This window comes from Abramis brama (genome assembly GCF_963993115.1).
Source record: "Abramis brama genome assembly, chromosome: 25".
NCBI classification, from domain to species: Eukaryota; Metazoa; Chordata; class Actinopteri; order Cypriniformes; family Leuciscidae; genus Abramis; species Abramis brama.
Genome location: NC_139987.1, coordinates 23,029,539 through 23,050,951, shown reverse-complemented (window position 1 = coordinate 23,050,951; position 21,413 = coordinate 23,029,539). Strand labels below are relative to the sequence as shown.

Below are 21,413 nucleotides of genomic sequence, written 5' to 3'. Positions count from 1 at the left end.
CAATTAAGCGCATTATGGTAAATCGTTTGGATATTTTCCTTTTTTAATGATTTCCATTTTTAATGATTATCATTAGGTTATCAATTTGATTTGAAACTGAAATATAGTGAATGAATTTTGTAATTACATTTCTTTTTAAATCAGCATGAAGGCATGACAACAAATACTATTATATTTAAATATTTTATATATTGTTTTAAAAATAAAATATAGATATAATATTGAGAGATTTAATATAATGAGACTGAAATTTCTGTGCTTCATTGTCATGAAAATAATGCAAAAAACAATCTAGACCGCATCTGCTAATAATCTAATATAATGAAAATAATTTTTCTCTTGCATGAATAAATAAAGTGTCTTTTAGGGTTATGGTTAGCAAAAATGTAAAAGCCAAACTCTTCTTTGAATCTCCAGTGTTTGACTTTATTGGATCTTGACAGGGCTGGTGACATCAAACTAGCAGGTTTCTGGCTGATGTTTTCCTTTTTGCATGCAGACACAGTCCAGAAAAAGCCATGTAACAGTGAAACGAGCAAAACAGTGCAAAACTGGCACGTATGAAAAGGTATAAAATTGCACATTCACAGAAAAGCCACATTCCTAAATCTGAATTAAATGCAATAACACAAATTTCAGATGTTCAGTTCACAGACCAGCAGTGACACATGTAGAAGCTTTACACAAATGTAATGCATAATATTGCAAGTCACATGACGTGCATTGAGAAATATAGCAAACACCATCCATAATAAAGCAATACATCAAAATAAATGTTCTTGAGGCAACAGATGAACAGATAATATCAACAGGCGTAAGGTCACATGACAGTCATTAGGTTTGCAGGTAGGTTTTCAATTAAAGCTGCTCTGTGAAGAGGCGAACATAAGCGGCTATCTGACACTCTGGGACATGTGCAGTGGTGTCAGCATCTCCTCAAAAATGGCCCCCTTCACGTTAGAGCCCCGCAGGTTCGCCTCCTGGAGGTCACAGCCGGACAGGTCACAGTTCTGTTTCACGAAAACATCACAGTGAAAAACACAAGACATGCCAAACTCCTGAATGATTCTGAAACGGAACGGTTTGTCACCTCCAGGTCGGTTCCTGCCAAAGTGGCGCCCCGCAAGTTACAGTTCTTGAGTTTGGCGTTCTTCAGCGTGGCCACGCGGAGGTTTATACCCGTCATTTGACTGCCCTCCATTTCCACCCCCTTTAGATTGGCACCTGTGAGGAATTGACAGACATTACAAACTGGGAATATGAGATCCAAGAGAAGCGGTTCAGTTCAAGTCAAGAGTGCTCATTTTACCCTCTAGATTTGCTTTGAGTCCGGCGGGATCTTCAAAATTACAGCCTTTAAGAGACGCCCCTTCTGCATTGGTGCAAAGCATTTTCACGCCCTGTAAATTGGCCCCCTGGAAGAACAAATGCGAAAAAAACAAATCAGTGTCACAGAGAGAGTGGGTGAATGTCATAAAAACATAACAAATACATAAATAAATCAAAATAAATAATATTTTGCATTAATAAAAATACTATTTTTAACTATTGAAAAAAGTTTTCATGAAAATTAAGTGCATTTTCATCCAAAATTCTCATTACTGTTATGCATTTGGAATTTTTTCTCTTATTGTTAATAGTTCCCATTATTCTCTGTGATGATTATCATTGGTTTATACATTTGATTTGACTCTCAGCACTGAATATTTAAGATTTATTTAAGTTAGCATAATTAAAAGCATAACAAATAGCATGATAAATACACTACTTTTCAAGAGGTTTTTTTTTTCATATTGTTACAAAAACGTTACTTTTAATTCTTTCTATTCATCAAAGAATCCTGACATTTTTTTAATCATGGTTTCCACAAAAAAGTAGCACAACTGTTTTCAACATGATAATAATCATAAATGTTTCTTGAACAGCAAATCAGCATATTAGAATGATTTCTGAAGGATCATGTGACACTGAAGACTGAAGTAATGATGCTGAAAATCACAGGAATAAATTACGTTTTAAAATATATTAAACTGTATAGAACATATAGAAAACAGTAGAATGGTAGTTTTAATATTTTTATGTATTTTTGATCAAGATAAAAAAAAAACTTACCGACCCCCATACTTTTGAATGGTAGTGTAAAACATTTTAAATGCTATTTAAAAATCTAATTTAAATAATAAAAACTTTTATTTCAGTTATTACAGTAATGAAACTCTGCTAAATTCTCATTAAAATAATGCAAAAAATTATCCAAAATGGTTTTTTTTTTCTTCTTTTGATTTTAGGGTGAATGACAGGTACATCCTTACATCCAGATTGGCATTGGAGAGGTCTGCCCTCTCCAGGTTGGTACCGCAGAGGTTGGCGTGTGTGAGGTTACAGCGGCTGAGGTTGGCCATCTTGAAGTTGATGTAACGTAGGTCAAGACGGGAGAGATCCGCCCCACTGAAATTCAGGCCCTAGGAGAAACAGTTCACGCATTTGAGAGATTGAAATAATGCACAGAATAAAAATGTAAACCAGTGCAAATATTCAGTGGCTACCTGGCATCGAAGTTCTGATTTGGTTGGAGTGGCAAGCAGAAATCGCACAAACTCTTTGCGGGAGATGGGCGAGTGGTCTTCAGGAGGCTGGGAATTCTGACGCAGGAGGAAAGACCCATTGTTGTTATTCATGCTCAAGTCAACTTAACTTTATGTGCATTTCTTTTTTTTACCTTAATAACTCCTTCAAGCTGCTCAGCGAGACGTTCGATTCCAAAGAAGCGAGCTTCTTCAAGCACACCTGTACAAAATAGAGTTCAATATGTACTCAATTAACATGCAAAGAGGCTAGCCAATCATAACAGAGCTCATTTACATATTAGAACATCATCCGGGTACTTCTCGCCTACTATTTGTCGACTACTATATATTAGGGAAGTATTCGATTTCGGATGCGATGTAAAGGTCATGGAAAATTAAATGATGTTGTTTGGTGCAAGAAACCTTCACTAACATTATAAGTGGACAGCAGAAAAACCAATAAAACGCTATAAAAAGGGTGGGATTTGTTTCGTTTTCATTTTCAAGCCTCTTACCCAGCAGATTGATCCCGTCATTGATAATGAGCTGTCCGTGTCTCAGGTAATTTAATATGGGCTCAAAGTAATCTGGACTCCGGTCAATGAGATACGCTCCTTGCTCATCCTGCTTGTTTCCCCAAACATCTGCCAGGGAACAATAGAAAAAAAAACTGTAGTATGAATAAATGCAGTAAGACAGCACATGCACGAACACATTTTTTAACGTTTGACAAAAAAACAACATTAGATCAGTTCTTACCTTTGTCTCTGAACATGTGAGCCAACATGCTCTCCGGTTCTTTGACCAAAGTGCTCCTAATAACCAAAGGAAAGTGTTAAAGTGTTAAATTCATCAAACAGACCTTTCTCTAGTGTCATTATTTAAGAAAAAATATTGTCAAGACTGCATCGCATAGGTGACCTTGTCATGTGGTGATTATAAATTATATATAATGATTATAAATTATATATAGATATAGATTCTATATATATGCGTGTGGGTGGGTGTAAAATCATTATTTGCATGTAGGATTACGTAATTTGCAAACTTTCAATGGGGATTTCAATGGAGCTCAGTGGATAATGTGGATTTCTGGGCCATCAACGTGTTTGCTGAATGATTTCCCGAATGATTTGTAAGAAATACAATTTTGTAACAATTTTCACTCACATTTCCCCCCAAAATTCTCATTACTGTAATGCATTCAGACATTTTCCTTTTATTAATAATTTCCATCATCCTCAGTAATGATTATAAGTAGTTACCCTCAACAGTGTAATAATGTTAAAGACACAATTATTTTGTATTTAAATCAGAATAGTTAAAGACATGACAACAAAACAATGAAATATAAACATTATTTATATTAACTTATATAACTTTATATTAATTTATATATTATTTATAGCTATTAAATAAAAAAATATTTTATTTAAATAATATATTTTATTTCACATTACTGTAACAAGAATTAAATATTTGTTAAAATTGTCATGAAAACAAAGCAAAAGAGATGGTTGCTTGTGATGGTTTAGAATAGATTATGGATTAGGATTACAGTTAATGAGATTATTAGTGTGATGATGTGTTTTGTGTAGTGACATCACCTTGTGGTTGTGAACCTCCGGCCTCCCACATTGAGTGTGATCCAATCTGTGTGCGCCCAGGAGTGGAACTCATGCGGACTGCCTGGGTTATTTGGTGGATCTGTGGGACATGATTCAATGAAGACGAATTAAGACAACTGAAAACAGATCTAAGACCAAAACAATGTTATAATTACAAACTCACCGACAAAAGAGTCTCCATCCGATATATACAAGACATCATCATCTCTGTTAACAGATGTAACACCAAATGTTTTATGTTTGTGATATGTGCATATAAATATACATAAGAGAAGTAGTTATTGTACAAACCTGATGAGGGCTATATCATCGATAAGACCTCCTTTCCCATTGTATATGTTGGCAGCTTTTATTCCAAATTTTGTGCTTGCAACTGACAGTAGATCAGCTAGAGTTCCATAAACAGCCACCACCTGATAAAAGCAGTCATGAATGGAGAAACAACAACATGCTATTTTTTCACCAGTGTCTTTAATTCTATATTACAAGGACAATAGATCACAAAGCATACACACCTTCCCATTGTGTGAGGTTCCATTCACAAACAACGTGACTCTTCTCATATCCGAGGGTGTAATGTGACTCTTAGGTGTTTGTTTATATTGTTTAAACTCCACGTTACTGTAAAACATCAAAGCATTTCCGACTATTGCAGAAGACTGTTTACTTCCGTAATGACTGCAGCCAATCAGAGACTTTGAAAACGGAGCGCAGCAGGGCAGGGCAGTTCCAGCGGTGGGCGGGGTTAGAGGAGCGAACATCGTCTCTGATTGGTCAGGTACGATGGGTCTAAATAACGTTGTAAATGTACATTTCAGTGACTACTTACCTTTCTCTCGTGCGATTATTCAAGAAAAAATATTGTCAAGACCGATGATGAAGACCTGATCACATGATACTTGCACCTTTATAAAAATAAAAGTCTAATGTATTTCACAATATCTATCAATAACAGCAACTAACTCCAAAATGTCATTATATAATTTTAATAGCTATAGTAAAAGTTATATAATAGTTGATTTAGGGACCCTAAGAAAAATGAGTTTTGGGTGTATTAAAAATGGCATACTAAGTCAAACCACTTAAATGTGACAAAATTCAGCAGTCTTGAAAACCACTGTTAACAACATCAGCAATAATGCACCAGCAGACAAGCATCTGTTTTTGTTTACAGAATAGACAGAAGCTTATTCCAGACATCATTAATTTATTTATCATACTGAATTTACAAAATTAAAAGAAAAAGCAACAATTGAAGAAACAGGTTTGTACATTTCAGTCCTTTTTGTCATTTACTTTTTGTTGTTTTTTTAATGTTTTTAACAGTTTTGAATAGCAACCCACTGTACACAAGGCTTATGATGATATTTCTAGATCTTTAAAAAGAAAAACAACCAAGATGCTCTAACTTTCCAATGACGACACCGGAGTAAGGCGAATCCTAGGTTGGACAAACTGGACTTAAACGCAACCCTGCTACCCATCATCCCAATAGAGAGCAGCAACAAACACTACAGAAATACTAGTGCCAGAAGAGCTTCTAAATCCATTCAGCCACCCTCTGCCTTCTATATCCACGTCAATCAGATTTACATTGAAATAACACACACTCTCTGTCATCCTGTTGTTTTCATGCACTAATCAGGAATTCGGGGAGTCTCTGAATTTACATCGAAATCGTGCCACAAAGTCTTATGGCAACATGAAACTCACTGGACGACTTCATTAAAGCTTCAGTCCGCAGAGTTAACAATATGAGAATCATGGGAAATGTTCAGTGAAAAAAAAAAAAAAACTCAAAGGGCTAATGCTCGCATCAAGTCAATTTCTGTGCGGTGACAATTATGGTCTACAACTTAAAGCTGAAAAACATAATTCTGAGAGCAAAATTTATAGACAGTAAACAACTCAAAATGGTTCTTTACAGCCGCCCCTTTTCATAAACCGATGATTCCACATTAAAATGTGCTGTATACTAATAATAACACTTGTTGACATTTCAAGCAGCGATAAACCTAGCAACCTACCGCGTACATTGTATTTCAGTATACATTATTAAGTTCCCTTGAGTGGTTTCAGCCTCGAGACGGGAGGGACACAGACAGGAAACACAGTAGTGTCCATTACAGTGAATTGTTGTAGTGGTGAGCGATGTCTTTTCTACTGAATACGTTCGCCATTAACGCCGCAAAACAGTCAAATGAATAAGAATAAAAATACTATGTTGACAACTTCAACCTCTTCTGTTCTGGAATGAAATTCTTACAACAGAGTAAAACATTCACCTTCATGTTTCATTAGAATAGATATGACAATATCATAGAGGGCAGGGTAAATAGTGTAATAAATATCTAAGCGCAGGATTGAAGCATTGGCTTTAAATGAAACAATAGTTAACAGTATTGACTGATGCCCTGAAAAGCCGGGGTTTTTTCGGTGTTTGATGGGTGCAGAATGGGCAAGGGATGCCCGGTCGCATTCCTGCCCCAGTCCCGCTCGCAGGGTGTCCCGAACGAGAGCTGGGCAGAGGACACGGAAGGCATGCCTTAGCTGCGGATGGGAGGCCCGGCGGGTAGGTGGGTAGGGAGGGAAACAGAGGGAGGCCAAGCGAGAGAGGAGAGGGGTGTGAAACCGCAGAGATCAGGGAGGCTGGTGGCCTAAACCCCATTAAAAAGTCTTCCGGTGGATGGCACGGGCGCGATCTTCCTCGTATTCTTTCTTGGAGACCCACATCTTCTTAAAGGTGTCGAGTGAAGCCAGGATAGATCCCCTATACGAAGCATGAGGGAAAAACACCATAAAATACACCCAAACAACTTAACTTAAAATACATAAACTACTGTTCAAAAGTTTGGGGTCGGTAAGAAATCTCAGTGTCCTTGTTACATATACTTAGTAGTAACATTAAATTATGCATAATTACATGCAACTAACCCTCAACCACATCATAATCCTACCCTAACCCTATAGAAAGTACATGAAGTTGCTTAATATTACTCAGTACTTAAATATATAATTACACTGTAACAATGACACCTTAAAATAAAGTGTAACAGAAATCTCTTCTGTTCACCAAGGCTGTATTTGTTTGATCAAAAATACAGTAAAACAGTAATATTGCAATTTTCTATTTGAATATATTTTTAAATGTAATTGATCCCTGTGATGCAAAGCTAAATTTTCAGCATCATTACTCCAGTCTTCCTTCAGAAATCATTCTAATATTCTGATTTGCTGCTCAAGAAACATTTCTGATTATTATCAATGATGAACAAAGTTCAAAAGAACCGCATTTTTTAAAAATGTAAATCTTTTGTAACATTCTAAATTTCTTGACTTTCACTTTTGCTCAATTTAATGCATCCATGTTGAATAAAATTATTAATTTCTTTTTTTTTTTTTGTTACTGATCTCAAACTTTTGAACAGTAACATATAAACTAATATATAAATATTATATTAATGTTATAAAAATTATATATTATGTATATATATATATAACATGTATACATGTTCTTACCCTATCCATGTTGAATAAAGTCTCTCCTGTGGTGCAGATATCTGAAACAAGAAAAAAAAAGATTATTATTTAGTGACACACAGTTCTCAAGCCAAGCTAAAATTCCTTAGATGTGCTGGTCACCTTAATTTTAACATCTTTGGGTGCGAGTTTCTTCACTTCGCTTAACAACCGGTCTCCAAAACCTGCGAGGAACAACAAGACAGACTTTCAGTTTTCTCACTGGTTGGAGAACTGAAAGAAGTTCTTGACTGATATGTTTGCCTTACCTTTGAGGAGTGTTGAGCCGCCAGACAGCACTATGTTTGAGAAGAGGGTGCGTCGCAGATCCATGTCTGACTTCTGAATGGCGAAGGCCAGCACTTCATGAATACCCTCGCTCTCATCTCCAATCAGATCAGGCCTGAAGAGAAGCTCTGGAGCCCTGAACCGCGCCGGGCCGATCTGTGAGAGACAAACAGCTGTGAGTAACACCAAATGGTTTACATGAGTACTAGTCAAAGTCAATATGAAATAAAAATAAACACTATTTACTTTCTTAACACAAAATTCTGGTGTCATCATGAACAAGTTATCAGTGCACTTTATTGCAAAGAAGAAAAAATACACATTATGGAAGGTTATGAATGCAATTTAATTTTGACTTGAACCTGGACTGAACCATTACTGAATTTCAATTAAACTAGGATATATGATCCCTAATTTTATGACCATCTTATCATACACTAACATCTACTGGTAAATTCATTCTTACATCTAGAGTGCTTCCGTCGGGTAGAGTGTATTGTGCTTTTTCAGTTTCTAGAGTTTCATCCTTCTGGGGGTTGAGGGAAAGGTAGCAGGCTCTCTGGAAAACAAATAAAACAGCATTTTTTCATATTTTCTTCAATGTGAAACATCTAACATCTAGATTATAATTGTCCTTAAAAAGGAACCGCAAAAGAAAGTGTCATATAAATCCAGATGTGGAGTCTCGTACCTCCTTGATGGTGCGAACGACCTCGAACTCTGCAGAAGTGTGGAAATCGTAGCCTTCCTTGCGCAGGAGTAGGCGGAGGTATCGGGAGACGTCACGTCCGGCGATGTCCACGCGCATGATGGAATGTGGAATGGCGAATCCCTCGTATATGGGGACAGCGTGTGTCACACCATCCCCAGCATCCAGGACCACACCTGTGGTTCGGCCTGTGGCATATCTGTCAGGCAGGAAACGAGTGTGCATGAGAGAGGAAGTATGAGGCGTGATATCAGGAAGAAGGACATTGGAAGCTCTGAACTCACAAACTGAGCACCGCCTGCATGGAGATGAACAGCGCCGGCACGTTGAAGGTCTCGAAGAAAACCTCTGCCGCCCGTTCACGGTTTTTACTGGGGTTCAGTGGTGCTTCGGTCAACAGTACAGGATGCTGAAAGACACATAAATATATAAATGTCTGAACAATATAGCGCAAGACAGTGCTGTTAACTAAAACTATAAAAGACAATAACATTTTGGTAATTATTTTGATAATTAAAATAAAATGGAGATCCAATAAAATATAAATATTAGCTATAAAACTTAAATGAAGGGAAAAAAGCTATTAAAAAATAAGTTATGTTGAAGTACTAAAGTTACTAAAACTGAAAAAGATAAATTAACACCAAATAGAAATATTTAAAATAAACAAAAACTAATAAATATGAGAAGAAAAAATACTCATTGCAAAAATTATTAAAATTTAAATGATAACTAACACAAATATAAAAATAAAAACTTCAAAGAATTAACAAATACTATAAATAACACTAAAATAATTCTGGTGAAGAATAAATTCAATCCACACCTCCTCAGAGAAGGTCTGCAGCTGTTCCTTTGAGTACACATACTGCCAGATGCGCTCCATGTCATTCCAGTCTTTCACGATGCCGTGTTCCATGGGATAGCGCACGGACAGCAGCCCCCTGTGCTCCTGCATATGCCACAGGTATAAAGAACTCATTATGATTTAACATGATTACAACGCAACTTAAAGACAGCATGAAATCAAAACTGCCCCTTTAATTTGCACATTATATTAAAGGCACACTATGCAGTTTCCGTTTTTGTCAAACAGCGACCCCTAGAGTCGCTGTGGAGTACTACCACACGCGCAGAGCCGTCTCTGCACTCTTCCGACCGTGCTTTCTTCGTCGACTCTGCCATGATTCACGTCTGAAATGCGTGCTAGTGTCTTCCATAGAGGCTGCTTCATATGTTGTTGATGTGTGTGACATTGTGCCGTAAAGCAAGTCGTGATTCTCGCGAGATTTGGCGGGGCGCCACCTCTCAAACCTGCATTGCTGGTTTTGCCAGCGGCGTCCCCTCCTGCGTTGCTGTCGGGATGATTCGCCCTACTACGAGTTCGTATACCATCGAAATGACTTCGAAGCTGTTATATTAAGGTACAAATCTTGCATAGTGTGCCTTTAACTTTTCTCTTCTGATGACATGCACAAAATATTATTAACCAATAGCATCACAGGTTAAATCAAGACCCACCCAATAATATTTACCAAATACTGTTGCACATTACAGAAGTTAAATGCATTGTGAATGTCAAGATAAAACCAGAGACATGTACTTTAAATAAAGTTTTACCTCAGCTTTGGGTCCAATAAACAGATCACCCTCAAGGGCACCGGCCATCACCCGAACATGCTTGGGTCGCCCCACACTAGAAATAAACCGTTCTGGTTAATATAACACCTCAATGTGTGTGTGCATTTTGTTTTAATGTTTTTGAAAGAAGCCTCTTATGCTGACCAAGGCTGCATTTATTTGATCAAAAATACAATAAAAATAGTAATATTGTGAAATAATTATTACAATTTAAAATAACTGTTTGCTATTTTAATATATTTTAAAATGTCATTTATTCCTGTGATGCAAAACTGAATTTTCAGCATCATTACTCCAGTCTTCAGTGTCACATGATCCTTCAGAAGATGAGTAAAAAGTTCAAAAGAATGCCATTTATTTAAAATATAAATCTTTTATAACATAACAAATATCTTTACTGTCACTTTTGATCGATTTAACACAACCTTGCTGAATAAAATTATTTCTTTAAAAAAACTTCTGAGCCTAAAACTTTGAAGGTTTTTTCAATGTAGTAATACCAATCAAATGGGTACTCACTAATTTGGGAAACAGTATTTAGGGATCTGATCTCCAGCAAAGCCAGCCTTAATAACTCCAGAACCCTGTAAGAGAAGTAAGAGAAAAAAAGAAAGAAAATTAAACTCCAATATGAACACTAATTTTACAGGGAGTAAACTGTATAACTATAGGTAAACTGGGTAACACTTTATTTTACAGTGTCCTTGTTACATGTAGTTACTGTAACAACTATAAATGATGCATAATTACTCACAACTAACCCTAAACCAAACCCCAATCCTAACTAAGTACATGCAGTTAATTATTATTACACAGTTCTTAAATGCATAATTACACTGTAACACGGACACTGTAAAAAAAGAAAAAGTGTAACAGAAAACTGTATGAACTATAAAAGCTCACACAGTGAATGTGTTGTAAAAAGATTAATCTAATGTTCTGAACCCTCCTTGTTTGATCTTGAGTCATGAGACAGAGCTGGAGGGAGCAACAAGAAACTCAACGGTGACAGACTACAGTAGAGAGACACTGTGAGAAAACATCCCAATGTTCCCTTAAATATCACTGACATTTACTAAGTTTTCATAATTCTAGCAACCTGTGACATTCATTCAGGCTTTGAGGTTACAGAGCTCCCACCTTAAATCTGATTAAAGGTGGAAGCTTAATAGTTCTCCATCTATTGCTCCACTCTTCTGGCTTGTGTTAAAATCAATTTAGTAATTTATATAAATTATTTCAAACTATGAAATGTGGCTGTAAATACAAGGCGGGGTCACAGACAGCCATCTTGGCAACAATAACAACTCTAACTAAAATACAGGTTTTTATCTGATAGATTCTCTTTGACAACCATGCATCTTGCGATATCTCATTAATATGAACAACGTGGAATCATTTATTTGACATTTGAGTGATTAATTCAAAGAACCAGTGAAATGAGTAGCAAATCAGCTTTATACCGACACATCATACTGAGCAGCGAATGCCTCAGGATAACGCATTTAAAACAGATACACACTGTTATGCTTTACATGATGAAGTGTTTAGACGTGCATAAGACTGTGCACAGTAAATAAAATCCAAAAAATCTAATTTAGCATTGGCCGGCTAGCGCAGGGTTTGGCACAATGGCATTAGCTTTAGCCTCTTAGCACAGACTGGGTGTGGAGGGCTGCTGACATCATACTCACATTATCAATCACAACCGGCTGGTTGGCTATAATATCATACGACTCCATGTTCAGCCTGCGCTTGTGTGCGTTTTTCGGTCAATTCGTTCGCAAGAAGCAACGTTTATGATTTTCTGTTCATGTAAATAAAAAATAACCGTCGCTGCTTGGCAGTAAAACCACAGGCTGAGCGGTGATGCGTCAACCGAACCTCACTGTGGAGGGAGCCAATCAAACGCACGGGACTAGGAGATGACTGACAGCTCATTTAGCCAATAGTCATTTGGTTCGAAGGCGCAGTTTGACAACCTCCTAGACTTACACAAAAATAACAAAATATATTATATATAAGTGTGTTATTTTATAAATGTATTTATATGTTATGCTCATATGTAATTGGAAATATATGTTATTTAATTTCTTGTTTTTTTAGGGGCAAAATAATGGAGAGCAAACGACTGCAGTAGCAGAGAGGAAGCTATTTAAAAAAAAATATTGCATTAGCATATTGCATTTTGAACAATTATCCAACACACTTAATTCACTTTTTGTTTTTATTTAAGCATTCTCTTACAATAAGTTAGACTATAAATAAATACGCGGTTAAACGTGAAACGGATATTATAGCACGTTCGGGACATTTATTTTGACAACCGGAAGTAGCTAATCCGGAAATTGTTCTTCAAGAGGTTGTTGTTCTGTCCTCCGAGAAATTGAAAGTGTCAAATCAGCCTAGAGATCCAAACTAAACGACTATCAGAAAAGATTAATCTACAAAACATCTTCAGGTGAGGATCTACATTTGAATTCAGTTAACAATGTTGGCTGAATGATCAGTTGTGGTATGTTTATTACTGTAAAAACTTTAATGTTGAGGTATGGGGCTGTTTGATTTGTTTACAGTGAGTCATTCCAAAGGAAAATTGTGTTGAATTATACATTTAAATTTGCGCAGTGTCCACTGCTCTGACATTCACACGTGATCAAGGCCTGATTAACTCAAAAATAATAATGATAATGTAACTGCAAAACATTTATAGCGCATCTTTCATTCAAAGACAGGCGTTAGAAGAATACATATAACTATCATGCTAGCTATCATACCGTATCCTATACTATATTTAAAAATACCTTTTATTGAAATATTTTGTAATTTCTGTTATATAAATGATGCTGACCACCCTAATATAAGATCAATCATATTATGTGTTTAGCTCCAAGTATCATTGAATAAAAAATGCAATATAGCAAATATTCTTGTATTTAAGTCTAATGATCTCTGTTAACAGGTGTCGTACACTGAGCCTGCTCTGGCTCACTCATGTTGGAGCTGGAGACTGTGGATCAAACCTGACACAAGATGGCCTGTGTAGATGAACCTCCAGAGAAGTGAGTTTCTCCATTAGTTGCGAATCACTGTTTAGTGATACTCTTAGATATGTGCTCACTAACATGTCGTCCACCGACAGGCACTGCTGGGTTTGTTTTGCCACAGAGAAGGAGGATCGTGCTGCAGAATGGGTCAGTCCGTGCCGCTGTAAGGGCTGCACTAAGTGGATCCATCAGTCTTGCTTACAGCGTTGGCTCGACGAAAAACAGAAGGGAAACAGTGGTGGAGCCGTCAGCTGCCCGCAATGTGGCACTGAATATCATATAGTTTTCCCCAAAATGGGTAAGTATTTGCACTTCACCTTTTTGAAGGGAGACTTACTGATACCATTTCCTCTTTCGTTGTGTATCGTCATGGACTCTTACATATTTTATGCAAATCCTTATTGCACCAGATCACTGCCCGTTTATAAAAATATTCTGGATCATTTTCTCCCTATAAGAATGTGGTACTGTTAGCTCTGTTTTGCACCAGTGTTGTTAATAACTAAAACTAAACTATTTAAAAAATATTTTTTGTTAACTGATAGAAAGCTCATGTAAATGAAAATAAAAATATTAGATAAAAAACATAAACTTAAAAAATGTAAAATGTATAATTGAAATACTGAAATAAGTGTAAGTTGAAGATTAAAACTAAAAGTTAAATACAAATAAATGAAAGCTAAGCTATTAAAAATATATTTTTGTTAACTGAAATAAAGCTGAGATAAATTATAAATATTAGATGAAAACTTAAAATGAAAAAATGAACATTTAAATACTGAAATAAAATAAGTGTAATTTGAAATACAAAAATGACTAAAACCCAAACAAAGAGAAAAAAAGTTTAAAACTAAACTATTAAAAAATATTTTTGTTAACTGAAATAAAGCTGAGATAAATTAAAATATATAAATATTAAATGGGAAATTTAAACTTAAAAAATGGAAATGAAAATTGAAATACTGAAATGACTAAAACCCAAATAAAAATAAATTAAAGCTAAACTATCAACAACAGTTTTTATAACTGAAATAAAACTGAGATAAACTAAATATAAATATTAATGAAAAACTTAAAAAAAGTAAATGAAAATTTAAATGCTGAAATAAAATAAGTGAAAGTTGAAATAGTAAAATTGCTATGCATTTTTTTTTTTTTAACTGAAAAACTGTAAAAGCATATAAAGCAAGCTAAAATAAATGTTCAAAATATTAATAATTACTCTTAAAAGTGACACGACATGAGGCCAAGTATAGCAACCCACACTCGGAATATGTCCTCTGTATTTAAATAGTATATAAGTAATACTAAATATTGTTTTATAACAGTTTTGCACTCATTTTCACTTACCATTAATTTTTGACAAATTAGCTCAGAAAAAGTGGCAAAAGTGCACAGATGCTGTGTGGGCTTACTAATGACTAATATTCCGTCATTCTGTGTGGCTGTTATTTTGGTCAGTGAATAGGGAAGTGTTAAATGTGTGGTTGTGTCTCTGTTCCAGGGCCTCTGGTGTACTTCCTCCAGCAGGTGGATCGAGCTCTGTCCAGGGCCAGTCCGTTCGCTGCGGCTGGAGTCGTGGTGGGCACCGTCTATTGGTCGGCCGTGACCTACGGTGCCGTCACGGTTATGCAGGTGCGTTGAAGACAGGAGGAAGAAAGGAGCTTGGCTCTCCCTGGCTCTTTTGAACACTTCTTCTTCTCTGTTTTCAGGTGGTGGGGCATAAGAAGGGTCTGGATGTGATGGAGCGCGCGGATCCTCTCTTCCTGCTCATGGGTTTACCCACCATCCCCGTCATGCTGGTGCTGGGGAAAATGATCCGCTGGGAGGATTACGTGGTGCGGCTCTGGCAGCGACACTCTTCCAAGCTTCAGATCTTCAGCGGGCTTGTGCCTGGTATGTGGAAGACAGCGTTAAACTGGGCTGTAGTTCATTTCTGTTCTTTATACTTAAACTAAAACTATCAAAATTTTTATTTTATTTGAAATTAAAGCTAAATATTACTTTAAAAAACGAATAAAAAATGACAAAAGCACTAAATAGAGAATGAAAGCTTTTATTTTTATGTTTTCAGTTTTCATTTAGATTTGTTTGTTTTAGTCATTTTGTTATTATTGAAAAAAACTTTTATATATTTCTATATTTTCAGTTAATTTGTTGAAGTACTAATATTACTAACATTAAAACAGAAATAAAAAAGCTAAAATTAAAGCTTTTATTTTTGTTTTTATTTTAGTTTAAGTTTTAGTCATTTTATTTGCTTTTGTCATTATTAAAAAACAATTAGATTCATCTTTAATTTATTTTTGTTTTCAGTTAATTTGTTTAAATTCAAACAATATAAATAAAGCGTTTATTTTTTTGAAAAGTGAAATTTTCATTTTAGTTTGTTTGTCACTTTTTATTTGCTTTTGTTATGTTTATTTTTAACTATTATATTTAGCTTTATTTTATTTTAGTAATTTTAGTACTTCAACAAATTCCCTTTGTTTTTTATATATTTTCAGTTTCAGCAAAGTAAATAAATTAATAACTGAAATAAAAATAAAGCTAAATATAATTTTTTTTAAACATAAAATGACTAAAACTTTCAGTTTTCATGTCACTTTATAATTGCTTTTGTCATTTTTATTTTAAAAAGCAACTATATTTAGCTTTTTCATTTCAGTTTTAGTAATTTTAGTACTTTAATTCACTTTTATTTTTATATTTTCAGTTAAGTCGTTAAAGTACTAAAATGACTAAAACTGAAATTAAAAAAGCTAAATATAAATGTTTTTTTTTTTTTAAATAAAAGCTAATTAAAAATATTAATAAATACTATGATAGTATATTATACATAATACTAAAATAACACTGATTCATCCATAAATTTACATTTTGACATTTACTCACCCTCTCATTCTAAACCCATTTTAATATGTATAAATATTTAGTGGATAGCTCATTTTTGTGTGAACTGTTCTTTTAAAGCATCTTGAATGGATGATTTACTGTCATAATCATACCGTAAACCATTTTTGAAGTACAAAATATAATTTGTTTGCACAGGGATGGGTCGTGCTCTGCCCCGCGCCCCAGCAGAAGGCGGATACGGAGGAGACCATCTCTCTGTGTCTCGCACCCTGTGTGGAGCCCTCATCTTCCCCTCCATCGCCAGCCTGGTGGGTCGTCTCCTGTTCCGCAGAGTCCCGTCAAACCTGCAGCGCACCATCCTGGTGAGAGTCCACAGCCCTGAGCACCTACCATACAACCTGGAATTACATTAACAAGTGCAAAGCTTAACCCAGTTTTCCTCTTCCAGGGTGGCATCGCCTTCGTGGTGATTAAGGGAGTGCTGAAAGTGTATTTCAAACAGCAGCAGTACCTCATCCAGGCCAACAGACACATCCTGAATTACCCCGAGCCCGAGGGACGAGCAGACGGCGCTGTTGAGGACGACAACGAAGACAGTAGCAATGAATGAAGAGGATGCACTTACGGAAATCAACAAATGAACTGTAGTATAGGATTCGCAGAATAAAAATACATATTTACGGATGTCTAAAGACATCATTTTTCAGCTTCACATGGCTCTAATATAGCACAAACACGTTTGCTATGTGTTATTATAATGCAATGATGGCTGAAATTCTTTCATCTGTGAGAAACTCTTGCTGGGGTGTTGAAGTGCTTGTAATAGCGAAATACACCTTCAGATGGCGCCAAAACAAAGCTGGAAACTGCACTGTGCACTGATGTCTGGTGAAGAAAGACATTGTCATTTATGCTGCAAATGTACCAGCAGAATCATGGAATGAGAATGAGTTTATTGATTCTAATTGAAGGCAATACACACTTGATCTTTAAAGGCAATTACTAATAAAGATAATAAACCCAGAAACTTTGACTTTGATGCATTACTGTAATCGTTTTTGATAAAGGTGGTACGACCTTGGGATAAAGATCAATTTGCATATCTGTGCAAGACCAGTCCAGAATCAGACATCATGTTTGACCCCAAAATCAAAAGAGATTTTATATTTGTTTTATATTATGCATGTGTTTTGCTTAAAGAAAATAAAACAATTTTTAGGACCGTTAAGATTGGTTGCATGATTAGGAGGTGCAACATGGAAAGAAACATCTGGATCATTTCACTCCAAAAATATTCTGCATAAAGATATATTTTTTAGAGCTATTACATTTTTTTGTTTTTTGCATTGGATTTGTGATGTATTAAATAAATGTATTTTCAGACTGAATTCAAATGAGCTGTAATGCACTTGGATTTTTATTATTATTATATTTTTAGTGATTGTCATTGTTTTCAATGTTTCTCATGTTAATGCAAAAGGCCTTTATGTATTAAAATAAAAATATATATATACATTATTGGAAACACTTTAAAATAAGATTCCATTAGTTAAGTTAGTTAATGCATTAACTAATATCAACTAACAATGAGCAATACATTTGTTACAGTATTTATTAATCTATGTGAATATAAATACAACTGTTCATTGTTAGTTCAGGTTCATTAACTAATGTTAACAGATACAACTTTTGATTTTAATCAGGTATTAGTAAATGCTGAGATTAACATTAACTGAGATTAATAAATGCTTTGGAAATATTTTTCATAGTTGGTTCATATTAACTGATGTAGTTAACTAATGTTTAAAAAAATGAAAACTTATTTTAAAGTGTTACCATATTATTACATTTTTGCAATAAAAATAAAAAGTAACAAATATATGTAGGCTATATAATATGATGTAGCATATGCAATATAAATTAAATCAGAAATAAATATATTTAAAATTTTAACATTAAAGTAGTGAAAAGGAGAATTTGTCAGAGTAATGAGATTTTTGTCATGAAAATAATGCATCAATCCAACCAATCTTAATGGTGCCAAAAATTGGGTTTATTTTCTTTATGCAAAATACATGCATAATATAAAACAAATATAAAAATCTCTTTTGATTTGGGGTCAAAAAAGAAAGAAAAAAAAGACCTCTGATCTTGGACAGGTCTCATAAGATTCATGAAAATTAAAATACTGAGTGGATCTAATAAATGTGTGAGTGTTGATCATATTTTAAAGGCATAGTTCACCAAAAAAAAAAAAAATGTTGTCATCATCATATATTCACCCTCAAGTTGTTCCAAACCTGGAACAAATCTATGGCCTTTTAGGGCTTCCATACCCTCAAGATATTCCAACCATGTATGAATTTCTTTCTTCTGTTGAACACAAAAGAAGATATTTAAAAGAATGTTGGTAATCAGACAGTTTAAGGTAGCCATTGAAAAAAATATATATACTACTGTCAACTGTCTGGTTACCAACATTCTTTAAAATATCTTCTTTTGTGTTCAACAGAAGAAAGAAACTCATTCAGGGTTGGAATATCTTGAGGGTATGGAAGTCCTAAAAGGCCATATATTACTTCTACGTTTGTTTACTCGTGATTACGACATATTCTCATGATCTCTACATAACAAAACAATGATTGTTTAACTCTAAAACACACTGCACGTACGAACGCAAACCCCAGCGCCTCTGTCGACAGATAAACCGTGCACTCATAGGCCTATTGTGGATAATTTCAACAAAAAGTTTGCTTCACTTAATAATAAAGTCTACAATAAATAAATTAGGCTACTATGGGCTAATTAATCACTGTTCAATCAATGTATGCTAAACATTTTATTTGTGTAACTTAGAGAAAAATGTTTTATGTCGATATTAACGAAAATTAAATCGTGATAATGAGAAAACAACTTTTGTTATGTTGTGTGATCACGAGAAAAAATAATACTAATACTAATCCGTGGACTCTGGGGCTTCCGTATGAGGGTAAGTAAACGATGGAGAAAATTTCTTTTGTGGGATAAGGAACGCAGAACAGTGATGTCTATCTTAAACAGAAGTGTTAATCATACAAAATCGTAGAATTTTCCCGCGCTTTCCTTCACGCTGAGAGCGAGCGGCATCATGTCTGCACTCCGGCTGCCTTTTGAAGGAATGGCGAAGACAAGACTGAGGAAAAGGCACCCCATTAATATTCTGGTTTGCTTCTGATCTCTTATTTCTTTATTTCTGAGAAAAAGAAGGAAAAAAAAGAGAAAAAAACATGAATAATGTAAAAGTTTGCAGATGGTAAAAGGCTGGCTGGGAGAAAAGACAGCAGGGGGAGCGCAATCAACTCACCCGAGATGACTTCATTTGGGTTTAAAAATACACCCCCGCTCACAGCCGCATCTAAAACAGTCCTCTGGGATTGTTTGTCGCTCATTTTTAAACATCTCTACCCTCTAAACAAGTATTACTACGGCAGACAGTCAGGCTTTATCACAGCTGTCAAACATACAGTCAGACAGTGGAACGTTCATGACGCAGAAAATCTTAAACCCCACAATGCATCTGTCACTTACGGGCCATAAACATAGGCCACCTACACATGAATCGGCCTACTTCGCACATAAAGTTGTTAGTAAATGCCTTAATTTAAGGTATTTGTATGGAGCCAGTCAGCCAGATATGAAATCAAATGATTTGGATGGCTGAAGATGCATAACATAGGCTAAAATGACATGTCACAGCATCGAAGTAGAACACATTTTATTTTCTGATATTTTTAGTGGTCTACCTTGATGATCCAGATGAAAAGAAATGTACTTTGAGCCATAAGGAAAAGTAACAAGCAAAGGATCATAAAAGAGACACATAGGCCTAAAATATCCAGCCGCTATAATGTAAAAAATAAAAAATAAAAGATAAAAGGCAGTTTTTGGGAAATACATATATGTGACTTTGGATTTACATCTTAAGAACAAAACAAAATAACAACAACTAGAATCATACACATATAGGCTATGTTACTTTATCTACTATAAAATGACAGTCTATGTGGAAATGTAGCTATAAACTAGGCTAGAACCAGAGCAAAAAGTGTGTTATAACAATGACTCATTATAACTCACAACATAAGTGGGTCCTTTTTTTCTGCAGTAGCCTACCTTTTGTAATCTGTAACTTTCAAAGCATAAACATTCATTCCTGTTGTATTTTTAAGGAAGTATTTCTATAAAACAGTATATCAAACTTTCAGAAATAGGCTCTGGTCACTGGTATCAGCCATTGACCAATCAGAATCAAGGACTGGAACTAACCGTTTTATAATTATCAATATAGTTATCGTTCTTGGTGTAAATGGCCCTTTATCCAGTTAGCCAATGCTCATAAGGATTTGTATTTGCTTTTTTTTAATAACATACATTTTTGTAATATACAATAGAATAAAATGTGAAAAATAACAACTATAATGCCACAAAACATTACAGAATTCATGAAATCCGTTGCTATCCATTACTGATGCTCAAGCCTTTGTTTTCCCACCAAAAGTATGTCACTTCCTGAAGGATGATGTTATTGAGGAACTGGCTTATTTTAAATAGATCAATTAACCACTACGTTAACTTAACTGTGAAAATATGATTTTAAAAAAAGTGAATCAGATTTCCATGTTAAAATTTGTATTTCGAGCATAATAATTTATTCAATAAACATGAAAATGTGCTATATAGCTGGGGCATTGCCCTCAAACATCAAAGACTATCAAAATGTGCTGCACTAGCAAGTAAATCTGATTGCAGAAAGACTATAGGGGAGATTCTGTCATATCATGCAGTACACATCAAAGCTGCTGGGCTTACTTATATGACGTATGAATAAAATAACAAAAGTGGGGCTCATTAGAGTAGAGTAGACTGCAGATTACCCACGGCAAGCTAATAAACTGCGGTGAGAATTATAAAACAGATAGGAGATGCAAGTGACAATCCCTCTGGACAAATGATGATTATCCGTTTTCTAAGCTCTATTTTGCTGGTGCGTCCCCAGAGGCTTCGGCCTACACATCCTACACGAACCAATGGATTGTCTTCAAACACTTCACTTTCGGATATTATTAGTGACCTGCTGGAAATCAATGGCAATTTAAAATAAGTGCATCTTATCAAGAAT

At 35.1% G+C, this 21,413-nt stretch overlaps 3 protein-coding genes across 3 annotated transcripts; 1 reads left to right on the top strand and 2 right to left on the bottom strand.

Moving 5' to 3' along the window:
• Positions 1 to 401: 401 nt before the first annotated feature.
• On the bottom strand, positions 402 to 4,879 carry kctd9b (potassium channel tetramerization domain containing 9b). The gene is made up of 12 exons (XM_084104030.1): positions 4,711 to 4,879; positions 4,487 to 4,608; positions 4,359 to 4,402; positions 4,175 to 4,274; positions 3,327 to 3,382; positions 3,083 to 3,211; positions 2,720 to 2,787; positions 2,547 to 2,642; positions 2,313 to 2,462; positions 1,310 to 1,415; positions 1,091 to 1,224; positions 402 to 1,010 (listed from the first exon to the last, which is right to left on the bottom strand). The coding sequence occupies exons 1-12, from the start codon at positions 4,825 to 4,827 to the stop codon at positions 894 to 896; spliced, it is 1,239 nt and encodes a 412-aa protein (XP_083960156.1). The 5' UTR covers positions 4,828 to 4,879; the 3' UTR covers positions 402 to 893.
• A 503-nt stretch (positions 4,880 to 5,382) lies between these two features.
• Positions 5,383 to 12,264, bottom strand: actr1b (actin related protein 1B). The gene is made up of 11 exons (XM_084103884.1): positions 12,047 to 12,264; positions 10,872 to 10,936; positions 10,332 to 10,407; positions 9,538 to 9,663; positions 8,996 to 9,120; positions 8,694 to 8,910; positions 8,469 to 8,561; positions 7,984 to 8,158; positions 7,838 to 7,899; positions 7,715 to 7,755; positions 5,383 to 6,965 (listed from the first exon to the last, which is right to left on the bottom strand). Exons 1-11 carry the CDS (start codon positions 12,092 to 12,094, stop codon positions 6,863 to 6,865), a joined length of 1,131 nt encoding a protein of 376 aa, XP_083960010.1. The 5' UTR covers positions 12,095 to 12,264; the 3' UTR covers positions 5,383 to 6,862.
• Positions 12,265 to 12,563: 299 nt separating this feature from the next.
• marchf5l (membrane-associated ring finger (C3HC4) 5, like) lies at positions 12,564 to 18,014 on the top strand. Its single transcript, XM_084105341.1, has 7 exons — positions 12,564 to 12,813; positions 13,315 to 13,414; positions 13,495 to 13,697; positions 14,904 to 15,034; positions 15,112 to 15,295; positions 16,451 to 16,617; positions 16,704 to 18,014. The coding sequence occupies exons 2-7, from the start codon at positions 13,386 to 13,388 to the stop codon at positions 16,863 to 16,865; spliced, it is 876 nt and encodes a 291-aa protein (XP_083961467.1). The 5' UTR covers positions 12,564 to 12,813; positions 13,315 to 13,385; the 3' UTR covers positions 16,866 to 18,014.
• Positions 18,015 to 21,413: the final 3,399 nt, after the last annotated feature.

Bases quoted from the DNA above. Each gene is read 5' to 3' on its own strand.
- kctd9b (XM_084104030.1), bottom strand. From the start codon at position 4,827: ATGTTTTACAGTAACGTGGAGTTTAAACAATATAAACAAACACCTAAG. The intron at 4,403-4,486 runs GTTTGTACAATA...ATCTGTTAACAG, and splicing joins GATGATATAGCCCTCATCAG to AGATGATGATGTCTTGTATA. The intron at 3,383-4,174 runs GTGATGTCACTA...TTTGGTTATTAG, and splicing joins CGGAGGTTCACAACCACAAG to GAGCACTTTGGTCAAAGAAC.
- actr1b (XM_084103884.1), bottom strand. From the start codon at position 12,094: ATGGAGTCGTATGATATTATAGCCAACCAGCCGGTTGTGATTGATAAT. The intron at 10,937-12,046 runs GTGAGTATGATG...CTTCTCTTACAG, and splicing joins AGCCGGTTGTGATTGATAAT to GGTTCTGGAGTTATTAAGGC. The intron at 7,900-7,983 runs GTAAGGCAAACA...TGTTCCTCGCAG, and splicing joins CGGCTCAACACTCCTCAAAG to GTTTTGGAGACCGGTTGTTA.
- marchf5l (XM_084105341.1), top strand. From the start codon at position 13,386: ATGGCCTGTGTAGATGAACCTCCAGAGAA. The intron at 13,415-13,494 runs GTGAGTTTCTCC...GTCCACCGACAG, and splicing joins GTAGATGAACCTCCAGAGAA to GCACTGCTGGGTTTGTTTTG. The intron at 16,618-16,703 runs GTGAGAGTCCAC...TTCCTCTTCCAG, and splicing joins ACCTGCAGCGCACCATCCTG to GGTGGCATCGCCTTCGTGGT.